The 21,301-nt window shown below is 32.3% G+C and overlaps 1 protein-coding gene across 1 annotated transcript in view; it reads right to left on the bottom strand.

The window, feature by feature from the left end:
• LOC132750297 (fibrillin-2-like) overlaps positions 1–21,301 on the bottom strand; it is a 72,837-nt gene that overhangs the window by 2,662 nt on the left and 48,874 nt on the right. The window contains exons 42-66 of the mRNA XM_060740246.1: positions 21,091–21,213; positions 20,583–20,705; positions 20,132–20,254; positions 19,405–19,527; positions 19,082–19,204; positions 18,647–18,769; positions 17,710–17,832; positions 15,303–15,425; positions 14,620–14,742; positions 14,065–14,187; positions 13,251–13,373; positions 12,491–12,613; positions 11,979–12,101; positions 11,533–11,655; positions 11,028–11,150; positions 10,707–10,829; positions 10,286–10,408; positions 9,599–9,721; positions 9,044–9,166; positions 8,274–8,396; positions 5,152–5,277; positions 4,430–4,552; positions 3,892–4,014; positions 2,174–2,296; positions 796–915 (exon numbers count right to left, since the gene is read on the bottom strand). Coding sequence (XP_060596229.1) covers positions 796–915; positions 2,174–2,296; positions 3,892–4,014; positions 4,430–4,552; positions 5,152–5,277; positions 8,274–8,396; positions 9,044–9,166; positions 9,599–9,721; positions 10,286–10,408; positions 10,707–10,829; positions 11,028–11,150; positions 11,533–11,655; positions 11,979–12,101; positions 12,491–12,613; positions 13,251–13,373; positions 14,065–14,187; positions 14,620–14,742; positions 15,303–15,425; positions 17,710–17,832; positions 18,647–18,769; positions 19,082–19,204; positions 19,405–19,527; positions 20,132–20,254; positions 20,583–20,705; positions 21,091–21,213 — 3,075 coding nt within the window. The remainder of the gene's footprint in view (positions 1–795; positions 916–2,173; positions 2,297–3,891; positions 4,015–4,429; positions 4,553–5,151; positions 5,278–8,273; positions 8,397–9,043; positions 9,167–9,598; positions 9,722–10,285; positions 10,409–10,706; positions 10,830–11,027; positions 11,151–11,532; positions 11,656–11,978; positions 12,102–12,490; positions 12,614–13,250; positions 13,374–14,064; positions 14,188–14,619; positions 14,743–15,302; positions 15,426–17,709; positions 17,833–18,646; positions 18,770–19,081; positions 19,205–19,404; positions 19,528–20,131; positions 20,255–20,582; positions 20,706–21,090; positions 21,214–21,301) is intronic.

Genomic DNA, 21,301 nt, shown 5'->3' with positions numbered 1-21,301 from the left:
TCTAACATTCATACTCTACTTTATTCTAGCACATTTTAAAGGGAAACAAATAAAGTTTAATTGTGTTCAGATTGTCAAAACACATTTTTCTGGTATCAATTCGCTGACTAGCAAAATGTCAGAAATTTTTCAATGAAGAAATTAAGCAAAACATCATTACAGCTGCTAAATGTACAACGTGTCTTCAATTAACAAAAGAAAGCGTGTCTGAAACTAGGTTGTAATGCGCTCAAGAAAATTTCTGTAAGTATTTACATCATCGTTCAGATAATATAAGTGTTAAAGTCATATTCAATATTTGCAAGTCTGTAAACTTCATTGCAAAAAATCCAAATGGTTGACTACCGACACGAGCAGTGTGCTATAAGATTTCATATGAGCCGCGTCACGACAAAACCAACATAATGGGTTTGCGACAAGCATGGATCCAGACCAGCCTGCGCATCCGCGAAGTTTAATCAGGATCCATGCTGTTCGCTTACAAAACCTATAGCAATTAGAGAAACTGATAGCGAACAGCATGGATCCTGATCAGACTGCGCGGATGCGCAGGCTGGTCTTAATCCATGCTGGTCGCCAAAGCACTATGTTGGTTTTGTCATGACGCGGCTCATATATTTTGTTTAATGACCTTGCATGAAAACTGCATTGTAAAGTCCACAGGGTACCGACAATCGACTGACACGAGTAACGTGCCTTAACATTTTACATGTACTGCTTACTAAAACTGCATGAAAAATGCATAAAAGCTGCATGAAAAAAACTGAAATAAATGGAAAACAGTTAGTGACTTACTTGTACAGTTTTTAAAGCTTGAGAGGAAGAATCCGGTGTTACAGGCACAAGAGAATGTTCCAATCTTGTTATTACATACTTGCTCACAGCCATCAATGTCAAGGTCACACTCGTCAATATCTGAAAGTACGAATGATGAAAGTTTACCGTTTTTACGTTTCCACATAATTTTACAAAAAAAGAAAACAACGTAAATGTGACAAAAAAAGCAAAAATAACCAGTGTCCAACGAAAAGATATATCATTTTTTGCCAGAATTTCTTGTTAATAAAATCAAAGGTATCCATAAATGAAACTAGAACTCCGCGAGTCGGATGTGTCGCCTAGTGAACAATATAGTTTAGGAGAAGTGGCCAGGACAAAAATGAAATATGAAAACTAACAAAGGGCAATAACTCAAAAAATAATAGGTGCAGAGCAGCAGTTTCTGTGCACTGCACTTCTTATCAATAAGATCAATCATTCTATGAAGTTTCAAGTCCATATCTTTTATAATTTATGAGAAATGGTCTGGACAAAAATAAAATAGAAAAATTAATAAAGGGTAATAACTCAAAAATAAGAAATGCAAAGTACCGGTTGTACACTTGTACACTGCACTTTTTTTTAAATTAGATCTAATTTTCCTATGAAGTTTCAAGTCCATAGCTTTCATACTTGAGGAGAAATGACCTTGACAAAATAAAGTATGAAAATTAACAAAGGGCAATAACTCATAAAATAAAAAATGTAGAGTACCAGTTCTTGTGCACTGCACTTCTTCTTAATAAGATCTATCATCCTATGAAGTTTCAAGTCCATAGCTTTTATACATTAGGAGAAATGGCCCGGACAAAATTAAAGTATGAAAATTTACAAAGGGCAATAACTCAAAAATTAAGAAGTGCAGAGTACCGGTCCTTGTGCACTGCACTTTGGGTTATTGAAAGAAGCATGCATACCAAGTTTGAAGTCAATCCAACTTATAGTGACTGAGTTATGCTCCGGACAAGCTTTAATGGACGCCGACAACGACGCCGACAACGACGCCGACACCGACGCCGACAACGACACCGCCGAGGCCGCCGACAAAAGTAACCCCCTATATGTCGCCTTTTCAAGGCGACACAAAAAAAAATATATATATACAAATTCAAAATTCAAAAGCATTTTAATACGGAATAGAGAAAACAAAAGAAAGTTTGTCAAGTATCGGAGCAAATACTCGTTTTAAAGTAAAAATAAGTTTTGAAAAAGCAATGATACAATGATGGTTAGATAACTGGCATCGGTTATCATGCCTACGTTAAACACTGAAATACATTTCTAGATATTAGAAACAAATTATATACATGTACTTAAAAGTTTTTAAAGGTTATATATAAAAGTATATTCTTACCATCACAAGTTTTATTGTCATTATTTAAGGTGTATCCGCTATCACAGGCACACGAGAACCCACCAATAAAGTTTGTACACAGCTGGGTACAGTCATCAGTGCTTTCAGTACACTCGTCATTATCTTAATGTAACAAAATAAAGTTAAAGTTAAATTTGTTTTAATGTAGCAAAAATAAAGTTAAACTTGTTTTAATGTAACACAATGAAGTTAATGTTAAACTTGTTTTAATGTAACACAATAAAGTTTAACTTGTTTTAATGTAACACAATAAAGTTAAACTTGTTTTAATGTTACACAATAAAGTTAACGTTAAATTTGTTTTATTGTAGCACAATAAAGTTCAACTTGTTTTAATGTAACACGATAAAGTTAAAGTTAAATTTGTCAACATGTAAGTTCAGTTTAAATACAATCACTTATAAATCTTTTCATTACAAATAAAACTAATGAGAAAACAAGCACGTGTGTGAGGATAATGAAATAACAAAAACAAAACTGTAACACATACAGGGTGTTTCATAATATGTGATACACTTTCAAATATTTATTGCTTTACTGATTTTATAGCTACGAACAAAATGCTTATACCAAAATAAACTACACACTTCACCATTTTGAATGTGACGTAAAATACTGGAAAACGTTAACGTCATGACGTCATGTATGACATCATTATTATCTGTTATTTTCAAAATGACGTTGTCCATGGAAAAGTGTCAAGATATCATAAAATTGTACTATGAACACTATTCTATCATATATGTAACTAGAAGAATGAGGAAAATGTACCCTGCTGATAGAAGGGTGACCACGCTACAAGTAAGCAGAGTAGTTTAAGATTTGAGCAGCATGGAAGTGTACTTGATCAGAGACACCGTAACCAGTGCCATTTTATTTTCCAAGACCAAGACTGAAATATCGAGACAATCAACAGTGACCGCTATTTGTCTCTTCTAAAATGCAAGTTTCTGCCTGCACTCCATCGGAAAGGGGTTGATATGACACAAATATGGTTCCAACAAGATGGTGCCGCTCCACACACGGCCCAGAGAGTTCTTGAATGGCTTAAAAACATTTGACAAACGATTTATATCTCTGAAGACGGAATGCACTTGGCCGCCCCACTCTCCCGATGTCAGTTCTTTGGATTTTTTTCTTTGGGGCTATCTCAAGGACAGAGTCTACAAAGTGCAGCCAAAGACAACAGATCAGCTTAAACAGTCCATAAGATGTGAAATAAGAAAGATTACTGGTGACATGTGCAATAATGTGATGGAAAACTTCATGAAACGTGTGGAGATGGTGCGACGCCATAATGGACGTCATTTTGAGTATATGCTATAAATGGATCCTGTTTTCAAGCGTAGCTAAAAATATTATTGGTAGGTTAAATAACGAAAAAACTACACATTTATAAATGGACAGCATTTCCCTTTAATATGGTACATTTCTCATTATTACTGACATTCTTACATAAACGAAACATTTGATTAAAAGTGTATCACATATTATGAAACACCCTGTATAACTCATCAACATTCTCAAGTAATTCTCAGTGAAACTATCTTCAAAGCACATTATTTGTTCAAGTGAAAATTCAATCTAAAAAAAAAACAACACTAAAATTATTTAACGTATTCAAGCCATAATAAGTGGTAATTTTTTTTTACTCTCAGTCCGTCCATATTATTTATAAACTAAGTTTATATATTTACCATTACAGTTTCTGCCATCATTATTTAGGGTATATCCACTTGCACATAGGCATTGAAACGAGCCGACATTATTGACACATGTCTGGTTGCATTTGCCATTACCGGTGTTACATTCATTCACATCTGAAACACCATATTTTATTAATTTACAAAAAAAGAGTAATAATGCATATTTTTTCATTATAAACATGAGCATTGCCGAAAAGAACAATGCGCACATGTCCTCCGCAATATAGATTTCAATAACTTATATTATTAAACTGAGTATAAGTAAGTAAAGATTAAACATGGAACATGGAACAAAGCTGCATGTAAATTAATCTCAAGGGTGGCGAACTCACGTGGCAAAGTGCACGGCGAAAAATTGTAAATATATCTCCGAGTCTGGTTATATTTTGTGAATATCATTGCTAATAATAAAAGGACTTCCACACTCTTCCATGTTTTTTGTCTTTCATGTTGATCATATTTTCTTCAAATGAATTGCATTAATTCATTATAGCATACATAAAAGCATTTAGCTAAAAGTTCAACTTACCGTTACAGGTTTTATTGTCCGCATCAAGTAAGAATCCGTTACCACACGAACATTCATAGTAACCAACGGTGTTAGTACAAATCTGAGCACAGTCATGAATATTTTCACTACACTCATCAATGTCTGTAAAGATACAACAATATAATTACACATTGTTAATGCGGACATATCAGCGAAAGTTTATATTTTTGTGCTGTACACTAAAGGACAATCAGGACGCCCATATGTGAATAGCACATTTTAAGTAAACTTAGATATCTATTTGTTCGTGGAATGTTGAGAAACGATGTTTACTAGTTATAATAATAATGAAATTTGGTTTTTGTCATCTTGTTTTTCATTGGAGAAATTAAAACTTTGCCATAGTTACAGCTTGCGGAAAAGAAATATATACAATCTTTTTTGAATATGATATTTGACATTGGTAAAGTCATAAAATCAATTCATATATACATTTCAAACGCGTCCCTTTTCTTAAATGTCATTTTCTCGTATATTGATCACAGAATAAGCTTGAAGAACCACATAAAGTTATTTGCTACACATCATTATTATCAGTTCAACAAGGAATACAATAATTTTGTTTAGAATACGTAGTTTTATACATATACGAATCTAGAATCTTACTTTATTAATAACACTGTTTAAAGCTACATTGTTATAAGATATCTATAATCAACATAGGCATTGGCAAAGTGCTAAAATTATGTTAAAATATTCACCTTTACATGTTTCGTTATTAGATATGTTGAGATTATATCCCGGATGGCAAGAACAGAAGTAGCTTCCAGCAGTGTTTACACATATCTGTTCACAACTATCCAGATTCTCCTTGCATTCATCAATATCTTTGTGAAAACAGATAGGACATTCTTTGTAGTTATTAAAGTTTTGAGATATGTTTATAATTTCATTATTATACTAAACTTTTAAAGCGCCCTATTCACATATTTCATACGCTCAAAGGCGCTGTACAACGATGTTAAATTTAACAAACAATGAACATCAAGAAACAAGGTGTTTGCACATAGTCATAAACCGCACATGTGAAATCATGATCAACACGGCAAAATTGAATAGATAACAGGCTTGATTTGATTACGGCTGATCATAAACAGCAACGGAAAACGCAAGTTTGCTTAGCACAGGCTAAAGAAAAACACGAAAAATGGCGTTAACTTTGTTTATACTTTCCTCTCTTTAGGACAGCAGTCTTTCGTGTACATAATAACAAAAATAACTAGAACTGTCACTGTCATGGCATGAATACCCCCGCATACCACTTTGTCAGAATCAACAGTGGCCATAAAGAGCTCAAGGACAACTTCCCTGCCAAATCTGACGTTACTAAGGCAGTGCATTGCTAAGTTATGTATTCTACATGCTTCAAATGTGAAAATGTCAAAATCAATACACTGCAGACAGGCATTCTTAAGTATTAAAGCAGACAAGCTTATAATAGTAAAAAATCCCCGCGACATTGACCTTTGACACAGTCACCTAAAATCAAAAGGGGTCATCTACTAGTCCTAAACAACCTCAATACCAAATATGAAGACTGTTGACCGAAGCATTCATAAGCAATTGAGCTGACAAGCTGTTTTAGTCAAGGCCCCTGTGACCTTGACCTTTGATCCAGTGACTTCAAAATCAATCGGGGTCCCCTAATGGTCATAATCAACCTCCATGCCAAATATGAAGACTGTGGGTCAACGGTTTCTTAAGTTATAGAGCGGACAAACTTTTATGATGTCAATGTCCCTGTGACTTTGACCTTTGACCCAGTGACCTCAACATCAATAAGGGTCATCTACTAATCATGACTAATACCATGCCAAATATGAAGATTTCTGGTCAAAGGAATTTTAGGTGATTGGGCGGACAAGCTTTTTAGTTAAAGCCCCTGTGACCTTGACCTTTAAACCAGGGACCTCAAAATCAATAGGGGTCATCTATTAATCATGGCTAACCTCCATGGTAAATGTGAAGACTGTGGGTCAAAGGAATCTTAAGTTATCGGGCGGACAAGCTTTTTGAGGTCAAGGCCCCTGTGACCTTTGATCCACTGACCTCAAAAGATCAATAGGTATCATCTACTTAACATAACCAATCTAAATACCAAATATGAAGACTTTGGGTCAAAGGAATCTTAAGTTATTAGGCGGACAAGCTTTTTGAAGTCAAGGCCCCTGTGACCTTTGACCCAGTGACCTCAAAATCAATAAGGATCATCTATTGGGCTGACAAGCTTTTTGAAGTCAAGACCCCTATGACCTTGACCTTTAACCCGTTGATTTCAAAATCAATAGGGATTATCAACTAACCATGACTAATCTAAATAACAAATATCAAGAATGTTGGTTAAAGGAATCTTAGGTTATTGGGCGAACAAATTTTTTGAAGTCAACGCCCCTGTGACCTTGACCTTTGCCCCGTTGACCTCAAAATCAATAGGAATCATCTTCTAACTATGACCAATCTAAATACCAAATATCAAGACTGTGGGTCAAAGGAATCTTAAGTTATTGGGCGGACAAGCTTTTTAAAGTCAAGGCCACTGTGACCTTGACCTTTGATCCAGTGACTTCAAAGTCAATCGGGGTCACCTAATGGTCATAATCAACCTCCTTGCCAAATATAAAGACTGTGGGTCAAAGGTTTCTTAAGTTATTGGGCGGACAAGCTTTTTGAAGTCAAGGTCCTTAAGACCTTGACCTTTGACAAAATGACCTTAAAATTAATAGGGATCATCTACTTATCATGACCAATCTATATACCAAATATGAAGACTGTGGGTCAAAGGAATCTTAAGTAATTGGGCAGACAAGCTTTATGAGGTCAAGGCCCCTGTGACCTTGACCTTTGACATAGTGACCTCAAAATTAATAAGGATCATCTACTTATGATGAACAATCTATAAACCGAATATGAAGACTGTGGGTCAAAGGAATCTTAAGTTATTGGGCGGAAAAGCTCTTTAAAGTCAAGGCCCCTGTGACCTTGACCTTGACCAAGTGACCCTAAAATCAATAGGGATCATCTACTAACCATGACCTATCTAAATAACAAATATCAAGACTGTTGGTCAAAAGAATCTTAAGTTATTGGGCGGACAAGCTTTTTGATGTCAAGGTCCCTGTGACCTTGACCTTTGACCCGGTGTCCTCAATATCAATAAGCATCTTCTACTTACCATGATAAATCTAAATAACAAATATCAAGACGGTGGGCCAAAGGAATCTTTAGTTATTGAGCAGACAAGCTTTTTGAAGTCAAGGCCCCTGTGACCTTGACCTTTGACCCAGTGACCTCAAAATCAATAGGGATCATCTACTAATCATGACTAATCTAAATACCAAATATAAAGACTGTTGGTCAAAGGAATCTTAAGTTATTGGGCGGACAAGGAAAAGCCGACGGACGGCCGGACGGCCAGACGGCCGGACGGATAAGTTGATTCCAGTATACCCCCCCCCCCCTTTACAACTTCGTTGTGCGGGGGTATAATAATAAACTTCAACACAGCCACATTGTTCATGAGCAGTGTAATGCGAAAGTTACAACCTTACAAAGTGTTAATCTTAATAATTATTTCATTAGTCACTCGATAAGTGCAAGAACATACAACCAATGTGACCAATAATGATACACGAGTATAGATTATCATCAAAGTTATATAACGTAGTATTTCTAAAATATAAGAACCACTTGCATAAGAAATTATCTGCAAAAGTACATATTTGCAATGTTTACATTTTTGCATTCGAGTTAACAATCATTGTAACTCAAAACAAGAAAATAAATATTCATATTTAAAACAAATCAAGTAAACAAAATTACATACCATTACAGGACCTCATATCATTGTCCAGTGAGAAGCCAATGTTACAAGAACATGTAAAACTGCCAACAGTATTGGCGCAGATCTGCGAACAATTGTCTTGTTGCTTTGTGCATTCGTCAATATCTGTAACATTGAAATATATATTTACGTCTCTTCACCTATTATTATTGAAAGAGACTCCACTGGAGATTTTTGACACGACGGGCCTCAGGCTTATTTTTGCAGATTTATGTTCTATTTGATGTAGACATTGAACAATAACTAGTATGCAAAATATCAGATCGTTTGCCCATTCCTATTTTCTTGAGTAATTATTCGAATTGTGAAAAATGACCCAAAATTGAAAAAATACGATTTCAATTTATTTTCGAGTAAATTTCTTAACTATCTTTTGCATTTATTTTTGTTATAAGTGCATCAGCTAATCTATATACGAAATTAAAAGTTTATGTGTTTAGGCTTTTGGACCTCAGTGGAGTTCCTCTAATAGTAATAACAAAAAAAAAAGAATAGAAGTAATGATGCTAGTGTAACCTTTGTAGAGTAACACCATTTAGGAGACAAAGATTTTGGTTGCTGCCGAGAGGTGTTTTATTTCACAGATGTAAATTTTATTGTAAAGTCTTGTGATATTGTTGTTGTAATGAGGTACTAGTATTTGCTGTACACAGGACCGCTAATTAGGGGTTGTCCTCTGTATAATCAAATGAGAGAACAAGAATAGGAACAACTCTCAAATAAAACATTATAAGATCATTTTTGTTACGTACCATTACATGTTGATACATCTATATTCAGACTATAGCCTGTGTTACAGCTACAGTTGAAGCTGCCGATATTGTTCGTGCATATTTGATCACACCCGTCAGTATCTAGAACGCATTCATCTACATCTGAAAACAGATTTAACAATAACTTTATGTTAACATCTAACTGCAAAAGGTTAGTTACTTGATGACAATATACTTACGTATGGTTTTCTGCGAAATCGCCTATTAATCATACTCACAGGTGTTCGGCGCGTTGACTGGTCACCACCCCCATGCCCGTACCCACTCTACAACCCTACTTTCTCTCAACACCAGGTAAAGTGCAGTATTTTTCATTTGAAACATGTTTTAATATTTGGCATATGCTATGTTTTTAATTTACTTCATTCCCCACAAAATTTCACTACACTTTCAAAATCGTTTACAATAGAAGTAAATGAATGCACATTGTACACTAAATGTAAATATATGTAATGTTATCAACTATTGCATATTATCAGTCTAAACTGCATTGCAAATATGAAAATGAATAAGCTGTCAAAATGAAGTGTATACCTGCACATGTTTTATTATCACTATTTAGTTCGTATCCATTGAAACAGCCACAAAGATAGCTTCCAACAAGATTAGTACAGTTTTGATCACAGTCATTGTTGTCTTGAACACATTCATTTACATCTATATGAAATTAATAAAAAAAAAAACAAGTTAAATTATTTATTTATAAAACAACATGTTAAAAGAAAGAAATTTATTGTACGTTTTTAATGTTTTAAGGCGATTCAACTTTTACACCAACATATAAGCAATTAAAGCAGTTATGAGGCTTTTACTTTGGATATGTTTCTGCTTAACCCCAATTTTTACACCTTTTTGGTCATATCTAGGTGGTTGATCCACCTAAAAGATTTTCCTGGATAACTTAGCTATGAAGCAATTATGCCTATATTAATTGTACGGTGACTATTTGAATCTTTCTCCAGAAAACTTTTAGTTTCTTAAAATAATGACATAATATAAGTGCGAGTTTGTATAAAAATTATTAAAATTAGTATTCAAAATCATAATTATAAGAAACTTTGAAAAAAAATCAGTGGTCAGCAGTTTTAATCACCAAATCAATTTATTGATGTAATGAAACTTCCAGTGTTTGTATGTTCATTTTCAAAGTTTCCGGTGCGTAAAAACTCTAACAAAACTATTTTTTAAGAAAATCATGTGTTACTGTGTAAGAATATATACCATCACAAGACAGGCCATCTATGTTCAAACTATACCCTGGTAAACAAGAGCAAGTATAACTTCCAATTATGTTTGTACAAATCTGTCCACAACCATCTTTTCCAAGAGTGCATTCATTGATATCTAATAAAGGAGCGTATAATATTCAAGTATTCGGTATAATTTTTTTTTTTTGTAAACTTATTTTAATATGTACAGAGAATAACCCAAATACACGAATACAATCTTATTTTTCAATTTTTTATTTTATTGTTTTAGATAGGCTTACGTGAAGGAGACTTTCATTTTGCTAAATAAATAAAATAGTTATTCTTATGATAAATCTGTATGAATGAATAAAAAGCAATTTGTAGCTTCAACCTAAAGTACTCTTGCTTTCTGAAAAAAATATGAAATATGGGAAGTTAATAAATAACAATACCTTGACAAGCAAAGTTGACCGCATGCAGAGAATATCCGCTGTTACAAGAGCATGTAAAACTTCCGTCAGTGTTTGAACATATTTGATCACAGTTGTCCGTCTCATTTAGGCATTCGTCAATATCTGGAAAAGAATGAATTCTATGGAATGATTTAATCTAAGTTCATTATTTTATACAGTTATCTAATGATATTTTAGCTGATTTTTAACAAATTGAATCACAATATTTCCTTTATAATCTTAATTTTGATGACTACCTTTAAAAATATTAGGTAACTTTTTGTTATAATGGCTCAGTTATCAATTCTAACATTCACTTACCGAAACATGATCGTAAATCGGTATCAAGCTCGTATCCTAGGTTACAAGAGCAGGAAAACGACCCGAAGCTATTTGAACAGGCTTGTCCACACCCGCCATTTCCCGTATCACACTCATTCACATCTGTTTATAGAAGATAAAACGAAAACTCAATTTGAATGGGAACGCACTCATTTTATGCAATTTAGACAAGACAAACTTCACTGGAGCCATAGTCGTTATCAATACTATTGAAATAGATTTATATACTAGTGTATGTTTGCCATATTTCTGAGACTGTTAACAAACAATTAAAAGAGATGCCTGCAAAAAGGAAAAAGCAAATGAAACATGTCGATGGTATTATGTATAAATTTGTTCATGTCTATGAATTCTATAAATATAATGAAAAAATAAGTAATAAATATAATGAAAAATTAAGTATAAACTAAATAGCCAAAGACCATCAGGAAAGACCACTAACTTTAAAAGTTAGTATGATAATTAGTTAATATCAATGTATTACCATTGCATGTTTTCCCGTCTGTATCAAGGTTGTAACCTCCGTTACAGTAACATGTAAAATTACCGACACTATTGTTACAGAGTTGAGTACAGTCATGTGTCTGGTCAATGCATTCATCAATATCTAAAATTGCACGGACTATAATTAATATTCTACATACTAAGATATTTATGTAACAATTATAACGAAGAAATGTAAAACATTTTAATAGTTGTTTGCATATTTACAATTGAAACATACATAATAGAGTGGTTCAGGATTCAGACTTAAGCACAAATTTCTCTAAATTGCAATTGGGTAATTCTTTATTCAAATAACAATACAAATCATTTTAAAAAACAAAATAGGTTCTGTGTTATTTCTCCTTTAATAGAGTTTCAAGATGTGATTATTAATGTGTTTTGTATGATATAAATGCATAATTATAACGTATTTCAAATATTTACCGTCACATGTTGTGTTGTCATCATTTAGACGATACCCAATGTTACATTGACAAAAGTAGCTTCCAACAGTATTACCACAGTTTTGTTCACACATATCAGTTTTCTCTAAACACTCGTTGATGTCTATGCAATAGAAAAAGACATAACTGTTGCGTTAACTTTTAAGTTGCATTAAGAATGTATTCATAATGGCATCAATTTATGTTAGAAGCCATTTCTTGTTGTTGTTTTAAGCGCCAGATTTTTTAAATCTCCTTAATTGATATCGTGTTTTGGTATAATCTTTTCAAGTGTGGTACAAACAGGTCTAAAGACAAATATTTTGACATAAAAAACACATACTAAAACCTTTGTTTCAAATTCCGTAATGTAAATTGAAACGATACTTAAATTAATACAAAATCGAAATCAAAATCATTATTTTATTTTTTGTATTATGAAATGTTATGATTTTTTTCTGAATTGAAACTTAAACGATCGGTCTTCAAAAATAAATATAAATCATGTAATACCGTTGCATGTTTTCCCGTCTGTATCAAGAATGTATCCTCCGTTACAGTTACATGTGAAATTACCGACACTATTATTACAGAGTTGAGTGCAGTCATGTGTCTGGTCAATGCATTCATCAATATCTAGAAATATAACGGGATATAATAATTTTATACATTTTCATTCTGATACAAGACAACAATGAACACATGAAATAAATAAGCTGTGCATCCGTTGATATGTACGATTGAAATGTAAAGATATTAATGAAATTTATATTTGTATCTTACTTATGAATACATTAATCTATCACTTATTGCATTATTTTCTGGGATTCTCTAACATTACATTGATTGCTAACGGACGGCTGGACGGCCGGACGGATAAGTTGATTCCAGTATACCCCCCCCCCCCTTTTACAACTTCGTTGTGCGGGGGTATAATAATAAACTTCAACACAGCCACATTGTTCATGAGCAGTGTAATGCGAAAGTTACAACCTTACAAAGTGTTAATCTTAATAATTATTTCATTAGTCACTCGATAAGTGCAAGAACATACAACCAATGTGACCAATAATGATACACGAGTATAGATTATCATCAAAGTTATATAACGTAGTATTTCTAAAATATAAGAACCACTTGCATAAGAAATTATCTGCAAAAGTACATATTTGCAATGTTTACATTTTTGCATTCGAGTTAACAATCATTGTAACTCAAAACAAGAAAATAAATATTTATATTTAAAACAAATCAAGTAAACAAAATTACATACCATTACAGGACCTCATATCATTGTCCAGTGAGAAGCCAATGTTACAAGAACATGTAAAACTGCCAACAGTATTGGCGCAGATCTGCGAACAATTGTCTTGTTGCTTTGTGCATTCGTCAATATCTGTAACATTGAAATATATATTTACGTCTCTTCACCTATTATTATTGAAAGAGACTCCACTGAAGATTTTTGACACGACGGGCCTCAGGCTTATTTTTGCAGATTTATGTTCTATTTGATGTAGACCTTGAACAATAACTAGTATGCAAAATATCAGATCGTTTGCTCATTCCTATTTTCTTGAGTAATTATTCGAATTGTGAAAAATGACCCAAAATTGAAAAGCGTTGCAACGCTTTTCATTCAAATCGGGCTATTAATAGTAAAAAATACGATTTCAATTTATTTTCGAGTAAATTTCTTAACTATCTTTTGCATTTATTTTTGTTATAAGTGCATCAGCTAATCTATATACGAAATTAAAAGTTTATGTGTTTAGGCTTTTGGACCTCAGTGGAGTTCCTCTAATAGTAATAACAAAAACAAAAGAATAGAAGTAATGATGCTAGTGTAACCTATGTAGAGTAACATCATTTAGGAGACAAAGATTTTGGTTGCTGCCGAGAGGTGTTTTATTTCACAGATGTAAATTTTATTGTAAAGTCTTGTGATATTGTTGTTGTAATGAGGTACTAGTATTTGCTGTACACAGGACCGCTAATTAGGGGTTGTCCTCTGTATAATCAAATGAGAGAACAAGAATAGGAACAACTCTCAAATAAAACATTATAAGATCATTTTTGTTACGTACCATTACATGTTGATACATCTATATTCAGACTATAGCCTGTGTTACAGCTACAGTTGAAGCTGCCGATATTGTTCGTGCATATTTGATCACACCCGTCAGTATCTAGAACGCATTCATCTACATCTGAAAACAGATTTAACAATAACTTTATGTTAACATCTAACTGCAAAAGGTTAGTTACTTGATGACAATATACTTACGTATGGTTTTCTGCGAAATCGCCTATTAATCATACTCACAGGTGTTCGGCGCGTTGACTGGTCACCACCCCTATGTCCGTGCCCACTCTACAACCCTACTTTCTCTAAACACCAGGTAAAGTGCAGTATTTTTCATTTGAAACATGTTTTAATATTTGGCATATGCTATGTTTTTAATTTACTTCATTCCCCACAAAATTTCACTACACTTTCAAAATCGTTTACAATAAAAGTATATGAATGCACATTGTACACTAAATGTAAATATATGTAATGTTATCAACTATTGCATATTATCAGTCTAAACTGCATTGCAAATATGAAAATGAATAAGCTGTCAAAATGAAGTGTATACCTGCACATGTTTTATTATCACTATTTAGTTCGTATCCATTGAAACAGTCACAAAGATAGCTTCCAACAAGATTAGTACAGTTTTGATCACAGTCATTGTTGTCTTGAACACATTCATTTACATCTATATGAAATTAATAAAAAAACAAGTTAAATTATTTATTTATAAAACAACATGTTAAAAGAAAGAAACGTATTGTACGTTTGTAATGTTTTAAGGCGATTCAACTTTTACACCAACATATAAGCAATTAAAGCAGTTATGAGGCTTTTACTTTGGATATGTTTCTGCTTAACCCCAATTTTTACACCTTTTTGGTCATATCTAGGTGGTTGATCCACCTAAAAGATTTTCCTGGATAACTTAGCTATGAAGCAATTATGCCTATATTAATTGTACGGTGACTATTTGAATCTTTCTCCAGAAAACTTTTAGTTTCTTAAAATAATGACATAATATAAGTGCGAGTTTGTATAAAAATTATTAAAATTAGTATTCAAAATCATAATTATAAGAAACTTTGAAAAAAATCAGTGGTCAGCAGTTTTAATTACCAAATCAATTTATTGATGTAATGAAACTTCCAGTGTTTGTATGTTCATTTTCAAAGTTTCCGGTGCGTAAAAACTCTAACAAAACTATTTTTTTAAGAAAATCATGTGTTATTGTGTAAGGATATATACCATCACAAGACAGTCCATCTATGTTCAAACTATAGCCTGGTAAACAAGCGCAAGTATAACTTCCAATTATGTTTGTACAAATCTGTCCACAACCATCTATTCCAAGAGTGCATTCATTGATATCTGAAAAAGGAGCGTATAATATTCAAGTGTTCAGTATAATTTTTTTTTTTTGTAAACTTATTTTAATATGTACAGAGAATAACCCAAATACACGAATACAATCTTATTTTTCAATTTTTTATTTTATTGTTTTAGATAGGCTTACGTGAAGGAGACTTTCATTTTGCTAAATAAATAAAATAGTTATTCTTATGATAAATCTGTATGAATGAATAAAAAGCAATTTGTAGCTTCAACCTAAAGTACTCTTGCTTTCTGAAAAAAATATGAAATATGGGAAGTTAATAAATAACAATACCTTGACAAGCAAAGTTGACCGCATGGAGAGAATATCCGCTGTTACAAGAGCATGTAAAATTCCGTCAGTGTTTGAACATATTTGATCACAGTTGTCCGTCTCATTTAGGCATTCGTCAATATCTGGAAAAGAATGGAATGATTTAATCTAAGTTCATTATTTTATACTGTTATCTAATGATATTTTAGCTGATTTTTAACAAATTGAATCACAATATTTCCTTTATAATCTTAATTTTGATGACTACCTTTAAAAATATTAGGTAACTTTTTGTTATAATGGCTCAGTTATCAATTCTAACATTCACTTACCGAAACATGATCGTAAAATCGGTATCAAGCTTCGTATCCTAGGTTACAAGAGCAGGAAAAACGACCCGAAGCTATTTGAACAGGCTTGTCCACACCCGCCATTTCCCGTATCACACTCATTCACATCTGTTTATAGAAGATAAAACGAAAACTCAATTTGAATGGGAACGCACTCATTTTATGCAATTTAGACAAGAACAAACTTCACTGGAGCCATAGTCGTTATCAATACTATTGAAATAGATTTATATACTAGTGTATGTTTGCCATATTTTCTGAGACTGTTAACAAACAATTAAAAGAGATGCCTGCAAAAAGGAAAAAGCAAATGAAAACATGTCGATGGTATTATGTATAAATTTGTTCATGTCTATGAATTCTATAAATATAATGAAAAAATAAGTAATAAAATATAATGAAAAATTAAGGTATAAACTAAATAGCCAAAGACCATCAGGAAAGACCACTAACTTTAAAAGTTAGTATGATAATTAGTTAATATCAATGTAATTACCATTGCATGTTTTCCCGTCTGTATCAAGGTTGTAACCTCCGTTACAGTAACATAATAAAAAACTTCAAAAACCCCACATTTGTAAAATAATTATAATGAAAATTGTTTCAGTTTCCGTTCATTATCTCCTCAACGGTACAACACATTCAACTCAAACTTGACATATGGATGCGTCAAAGGAATGCGCAGGTCAAGTTTAAATTTGGTCATGGTTCAATGATTTTTGGCAGAGTTATGCCCCTTTCACTTTGAAAGTTATATGAAATTTTCAGTTTCCGTTTATTATCTCCCCTATGGTACAACACATTCAACTCAAATTTTACATATGGATATGTTTTTGGAATGCCCAGGCCAAGTTCGTATTTGGTCATGGTTCAAAGATTTTTGGCAGAGTAATGCCCCTTTCATTTTGAAAATAATATGAAATTTACAGTTTCTGTTCATTATCTACCCAACAGTGTTACATATTCAACTTAAATTTGACATATGGATATGTCAAAGGAATGGGCAGGTCAAGTTGGAATTTGGTCATGGTTTGATGATTTTTTGGCAGAGTTATGTCCTTTTCACTTTGAAAATAATAAAGATACATCTTAGGAACAAGCAGTTTAAGTTTGAATTTGGTCTTGGTTCAATGAATTTAGACAAACTTATCTTTCCTGAATGTTGGAAAAATTTTGAACTTTCAGTTTCAGCACTCATACTTTTAGCCATTATTTTGGCTACAAATATGCAATATGCTATTTTTAAAAGGTTAACACTGAATATTTTCAGTGCCTTGAACATTGTATGAAAATGGTTTGTGTTAACATTGAAAAGTTTTAAGGGCTTTGAACTTAAAATGAAAATAATAATTAATGCACCGTCTGAAATTTTGGCTGTATGCGGGGGCATCCGTGGCATGATGACACATTTCTAGTTTGAACATGTTTTAATATTCGGTATTTGCTTTGTTTTTAATTTACTTCATTCCCTACAAAAACATTAAGTATATTTACGTATATTTCACTTCACTTTCAAAATCGTTTACAATAAAAGTATATGAATGCACATTGTACACTATATGTAAATATATGTAATGTTATCAAATGTTGCATATTATCAGTCTAAACTGCATTGCAAATATGCAAATGAATTACATATTTATCTTAAAGTGTATACCTGCACATGTTTTATTATCACTATTTAGTTCATATCCATTGAAACAGCCACAAAGATAGCTTCCAACAAGATTTGTACAATTTTGTTCACAGTCATTGTTGTCGTGAACACATTCATTTACATCTATATGAAAATAATAAAGAAACAAGTTAAATATATATGCTATAATTTATTTATTTATTTATTTATTTATTTATTTATTTATTTATTTATTTATTTATTTATTTATAAAACAACATGTTAAGAGAAACAAACGTATTATATGTTTTTAATGATTTAAGGCGATTCCACTTTTACAACAACATATAAGCATTCAAAGCAATTATGAGGCTTTTACTTTCGATATTTTTCTGCTTAACCCCAATTTTTTCACATTTTTGGTCATATCTAGGCGGTTGATCCACCTTAACGGTTTTCCTGGATAACTAAAATGTAGTTACCGATTTCTCCGTAAGCAAACAACTACTTATTCAACAGTACAGTAACGATTTCTGAACCAGCGTTGAAAGGTAAAATAACCATCATTGTCCGAGATAAATTGTCATTGAGAAATGACTCGTCGGTGGGTCGAACCGGCGACCTCTGGATCATAAATCCGATGCTATTACTTTTGAGCTTAGCTGGCGGACTCAGCTATGAAGCAACATGGCCTATACTAACTTGTGCATTTTCTGGTAACTATTTGAATCTTTCTCTAGAAAACTTTTAGTATCTTCTATTAATGACATAATATAGGTGCGAGTTTCTAAAAATTAGTATTCGAAGTCATGGTTATAAGATACTTTGTAAAAACCCAGTGATTAGCCGTTTCAAATACAAAATCAAAGTATTGATGTAATGAGAAATTCAAAGTTTTATTCAAAGTTTTCGGTGCGTAGAAACTCTTACAAAAATATTTTTAAGCAAATCATGTGTTACTGTGTTAGAATATATATACCATCACAAGTCTGCCCATCTGTGTTCAAACTATAGCCTGGTAAACAAACGCAAGAATAACTTCCAATTATGTTTGTACAAATCTGTCCACAACCATCTTTTCCAAGAGTGCATTCATTGATATCTAAAAAAAGGATTCTAAAGTATCTTAAAAACAATGCGAATTTCTTGGTCAAATTTTTAAGTGTTGAGTTTTAAAACATTTTATTGCAACTTTATTGTATCTATTTAGAGAATAACACAAGTAAACGAATAATATCTTATTTTTCTTTTTTTATATAAGTATGCGCGAAGGAGGCTTTCTTTGTGCTAAATGAACATTTATTTTTATGATAAATCTGTATGAATGGATATGGAAAAAAGCAATTTGTAGCTTCGACCTAAAGTATTTGCTTTCTGAAAAAAAGAAATATGGGAAGTAAATAAACAACAAGACCTTGACAAGTAAAGTTGTCCCCATGTAGAGAATATCCGCTGTTACAAGAGCATGTAAAACTTCCGTCAGTGTTTGAACATATTTGATCACAGTTGTCCGTCGCATTCAGGCATTCATCAATATCTTAAACAAAGATCAAAATGTTGCGAGAAAAATATCATTTCAGAGTATATGGAATGATTTAAAAATATTAGGTACAATATTTGTTATATTGGTTCAGTTATCAATTCAAAATATCATTTCAGAGTATATGGAATGATTTAAAAATATTAGGTACAATATTTGTTATATTGGTTCAGTTATCAATTCAAACATTCACTTACCTAGACAGGAACGGAAATCCGTATCGAGCTCGTATCCTAGGTTACAAGAGCAGGAAAACGAGCCGACGTTATTTGAACAGATTTGTCCGCAACCGCCATCACCAGTATCACATTCATTCACATCTGTTTATGGAAGGTAAAACGCAAACATAGACTGATTGGGAACACACTCATTTTACACAATTGAGACAAGACAATCTTCATTGGAGTCACAGTCGTTAAAACACAAATAAAATACATATATAATTATACCAATGTGTGTTTGCCAAATTTCTGAGACTGTTATCAAACAATTAAAAAAGATGTCTGCAAAAAGAAAAAACAATGAAACATGTCGTCTATGTTATGTATAATTTGTTTATGTCCATTAATTTCATAAATATCAAGTATCAATAAGTATAAAATAAATAACCAAAGAGGACGCGGAAGGTAGGACTGTTGCTTTTGTTGCTATATAACTTGTAGTCAGATACATTTGCTCATTATAGGTTAACATTTGTTGTTGTTATTTTTCCATGTACTTGCACCTGTACATTGAATAGCTTCAATAAAGTACTAATAAACTAAAACCAAACAGTCGCCACTAAGTACAGGCTATAGAATGGTGTTCGTAGTTCTTTGATTGGTGTAGACTGAAAATATCATGTAGATATATGGTTATTATTCAAACTTTAAAGGATTTCAAAAGAAAATGTAATCATCGAAGCTAATATCAATAATGTATTACCGTTACATGTTTTGCCGTCGGAATCAAGAATATAACCTCCGTTACAGTCACACGTAAAATTACCAACACTATTGTTACAGAGTTGAGTACAATCATGTGTCTGGTCAATGCATTCATCAATTCCTAAAATTGCAACGGACTATAATTAATATTCTACATACTAAGATATTTGTGTAACAATTATAACGAAGAAATGTAAAACATTTTAATAGTTGTTTGCATATTTACAATTGAAACATACGTAACAGAGTGGTTCAAGATTCAGACTTAAGCACAATGATTTCTCTAAGTTGCAAATTGGGTATTTCTTTATTCAAATAACAATACAAATCATTTAAAAAAAACAAAATAGGTTCTGTGTTATTTCCCCTTTACTAGAGTTTCAAGATTTAATTCTAAATGTGTTTTGTATGATATCAATGCATAATTATAACGTATTTCGAATATTTACCGTCACATGTTGTGTTGTCATCATTTAGACGATACCCAATGTTACATTGACAAAAGTAGCTTCCAACAGTATTCCCACAGTTTTGTTCACACATATCAGTTTTCTCTAAACACTCGTTGATGTCTATGTAATAGAAAAAGACATAACTGTTGCGTTAACTTTTAAGTTGCATTAAGAATGTATTCATAATGGCATCAATTTATGTTAGAAGCCATTTCTTGTTGTTGTTTTATGCGCCAGATTTTTTAGATTTCCTTAATTGATATTGTGTTTCGGTATAATCTTTTCAAATGTTGTGCAAACAGGCCTGAAGACAAATATTTTGACATAAAAAACACATACTAAGACCTTTGTTCATATTCCGTAATAAAAAATGAAACGATACTTGAATTAATACAAAATCGAAATAAAAACATTACTTTATTATTTGTATTATAAAATATTATGATTTTTCTGAATTGAAATTTTAATCAACGGTCTTCAAAAATAAATATAAATAATGTAATACCGTTGCATGTTTTCCCGTCTGTATCAAGAATGTATCCTCCGTTACAGTTACATGTGAAATTACCAACACTATTGTTACAGAGTTGAGTGCAGTCATGCGTCTGGTCAATGCATTCATCAATATCTAGAAATATAACGGGATATAATTATTTTATACATTTTTGTTCTGATACAAGACAACAATTAAGACAGGAAATAAATAAGCTGTGCAT

The sequence above is a fragment of the Ruditapes philippinarum genome, unplaced genomic scaffold (assembly GCF_026571515.1).
Source record: "Ruditapes philippinarum isolate M1 unplaced genomic scaffold, ASM2657151v2 ctg2604_1_1_1_1, whole genome shotgun sequence".
Taxonomy (NCBI): Eukaryota; Metazoa; Mollusca; class Bivalvia; order Venerida; family Veneridae; genus Ruditapes; species Ruditapes philippinarum.
This window is presented reverse-complemented; position numbering and strand designations above follow the sequence as displayed.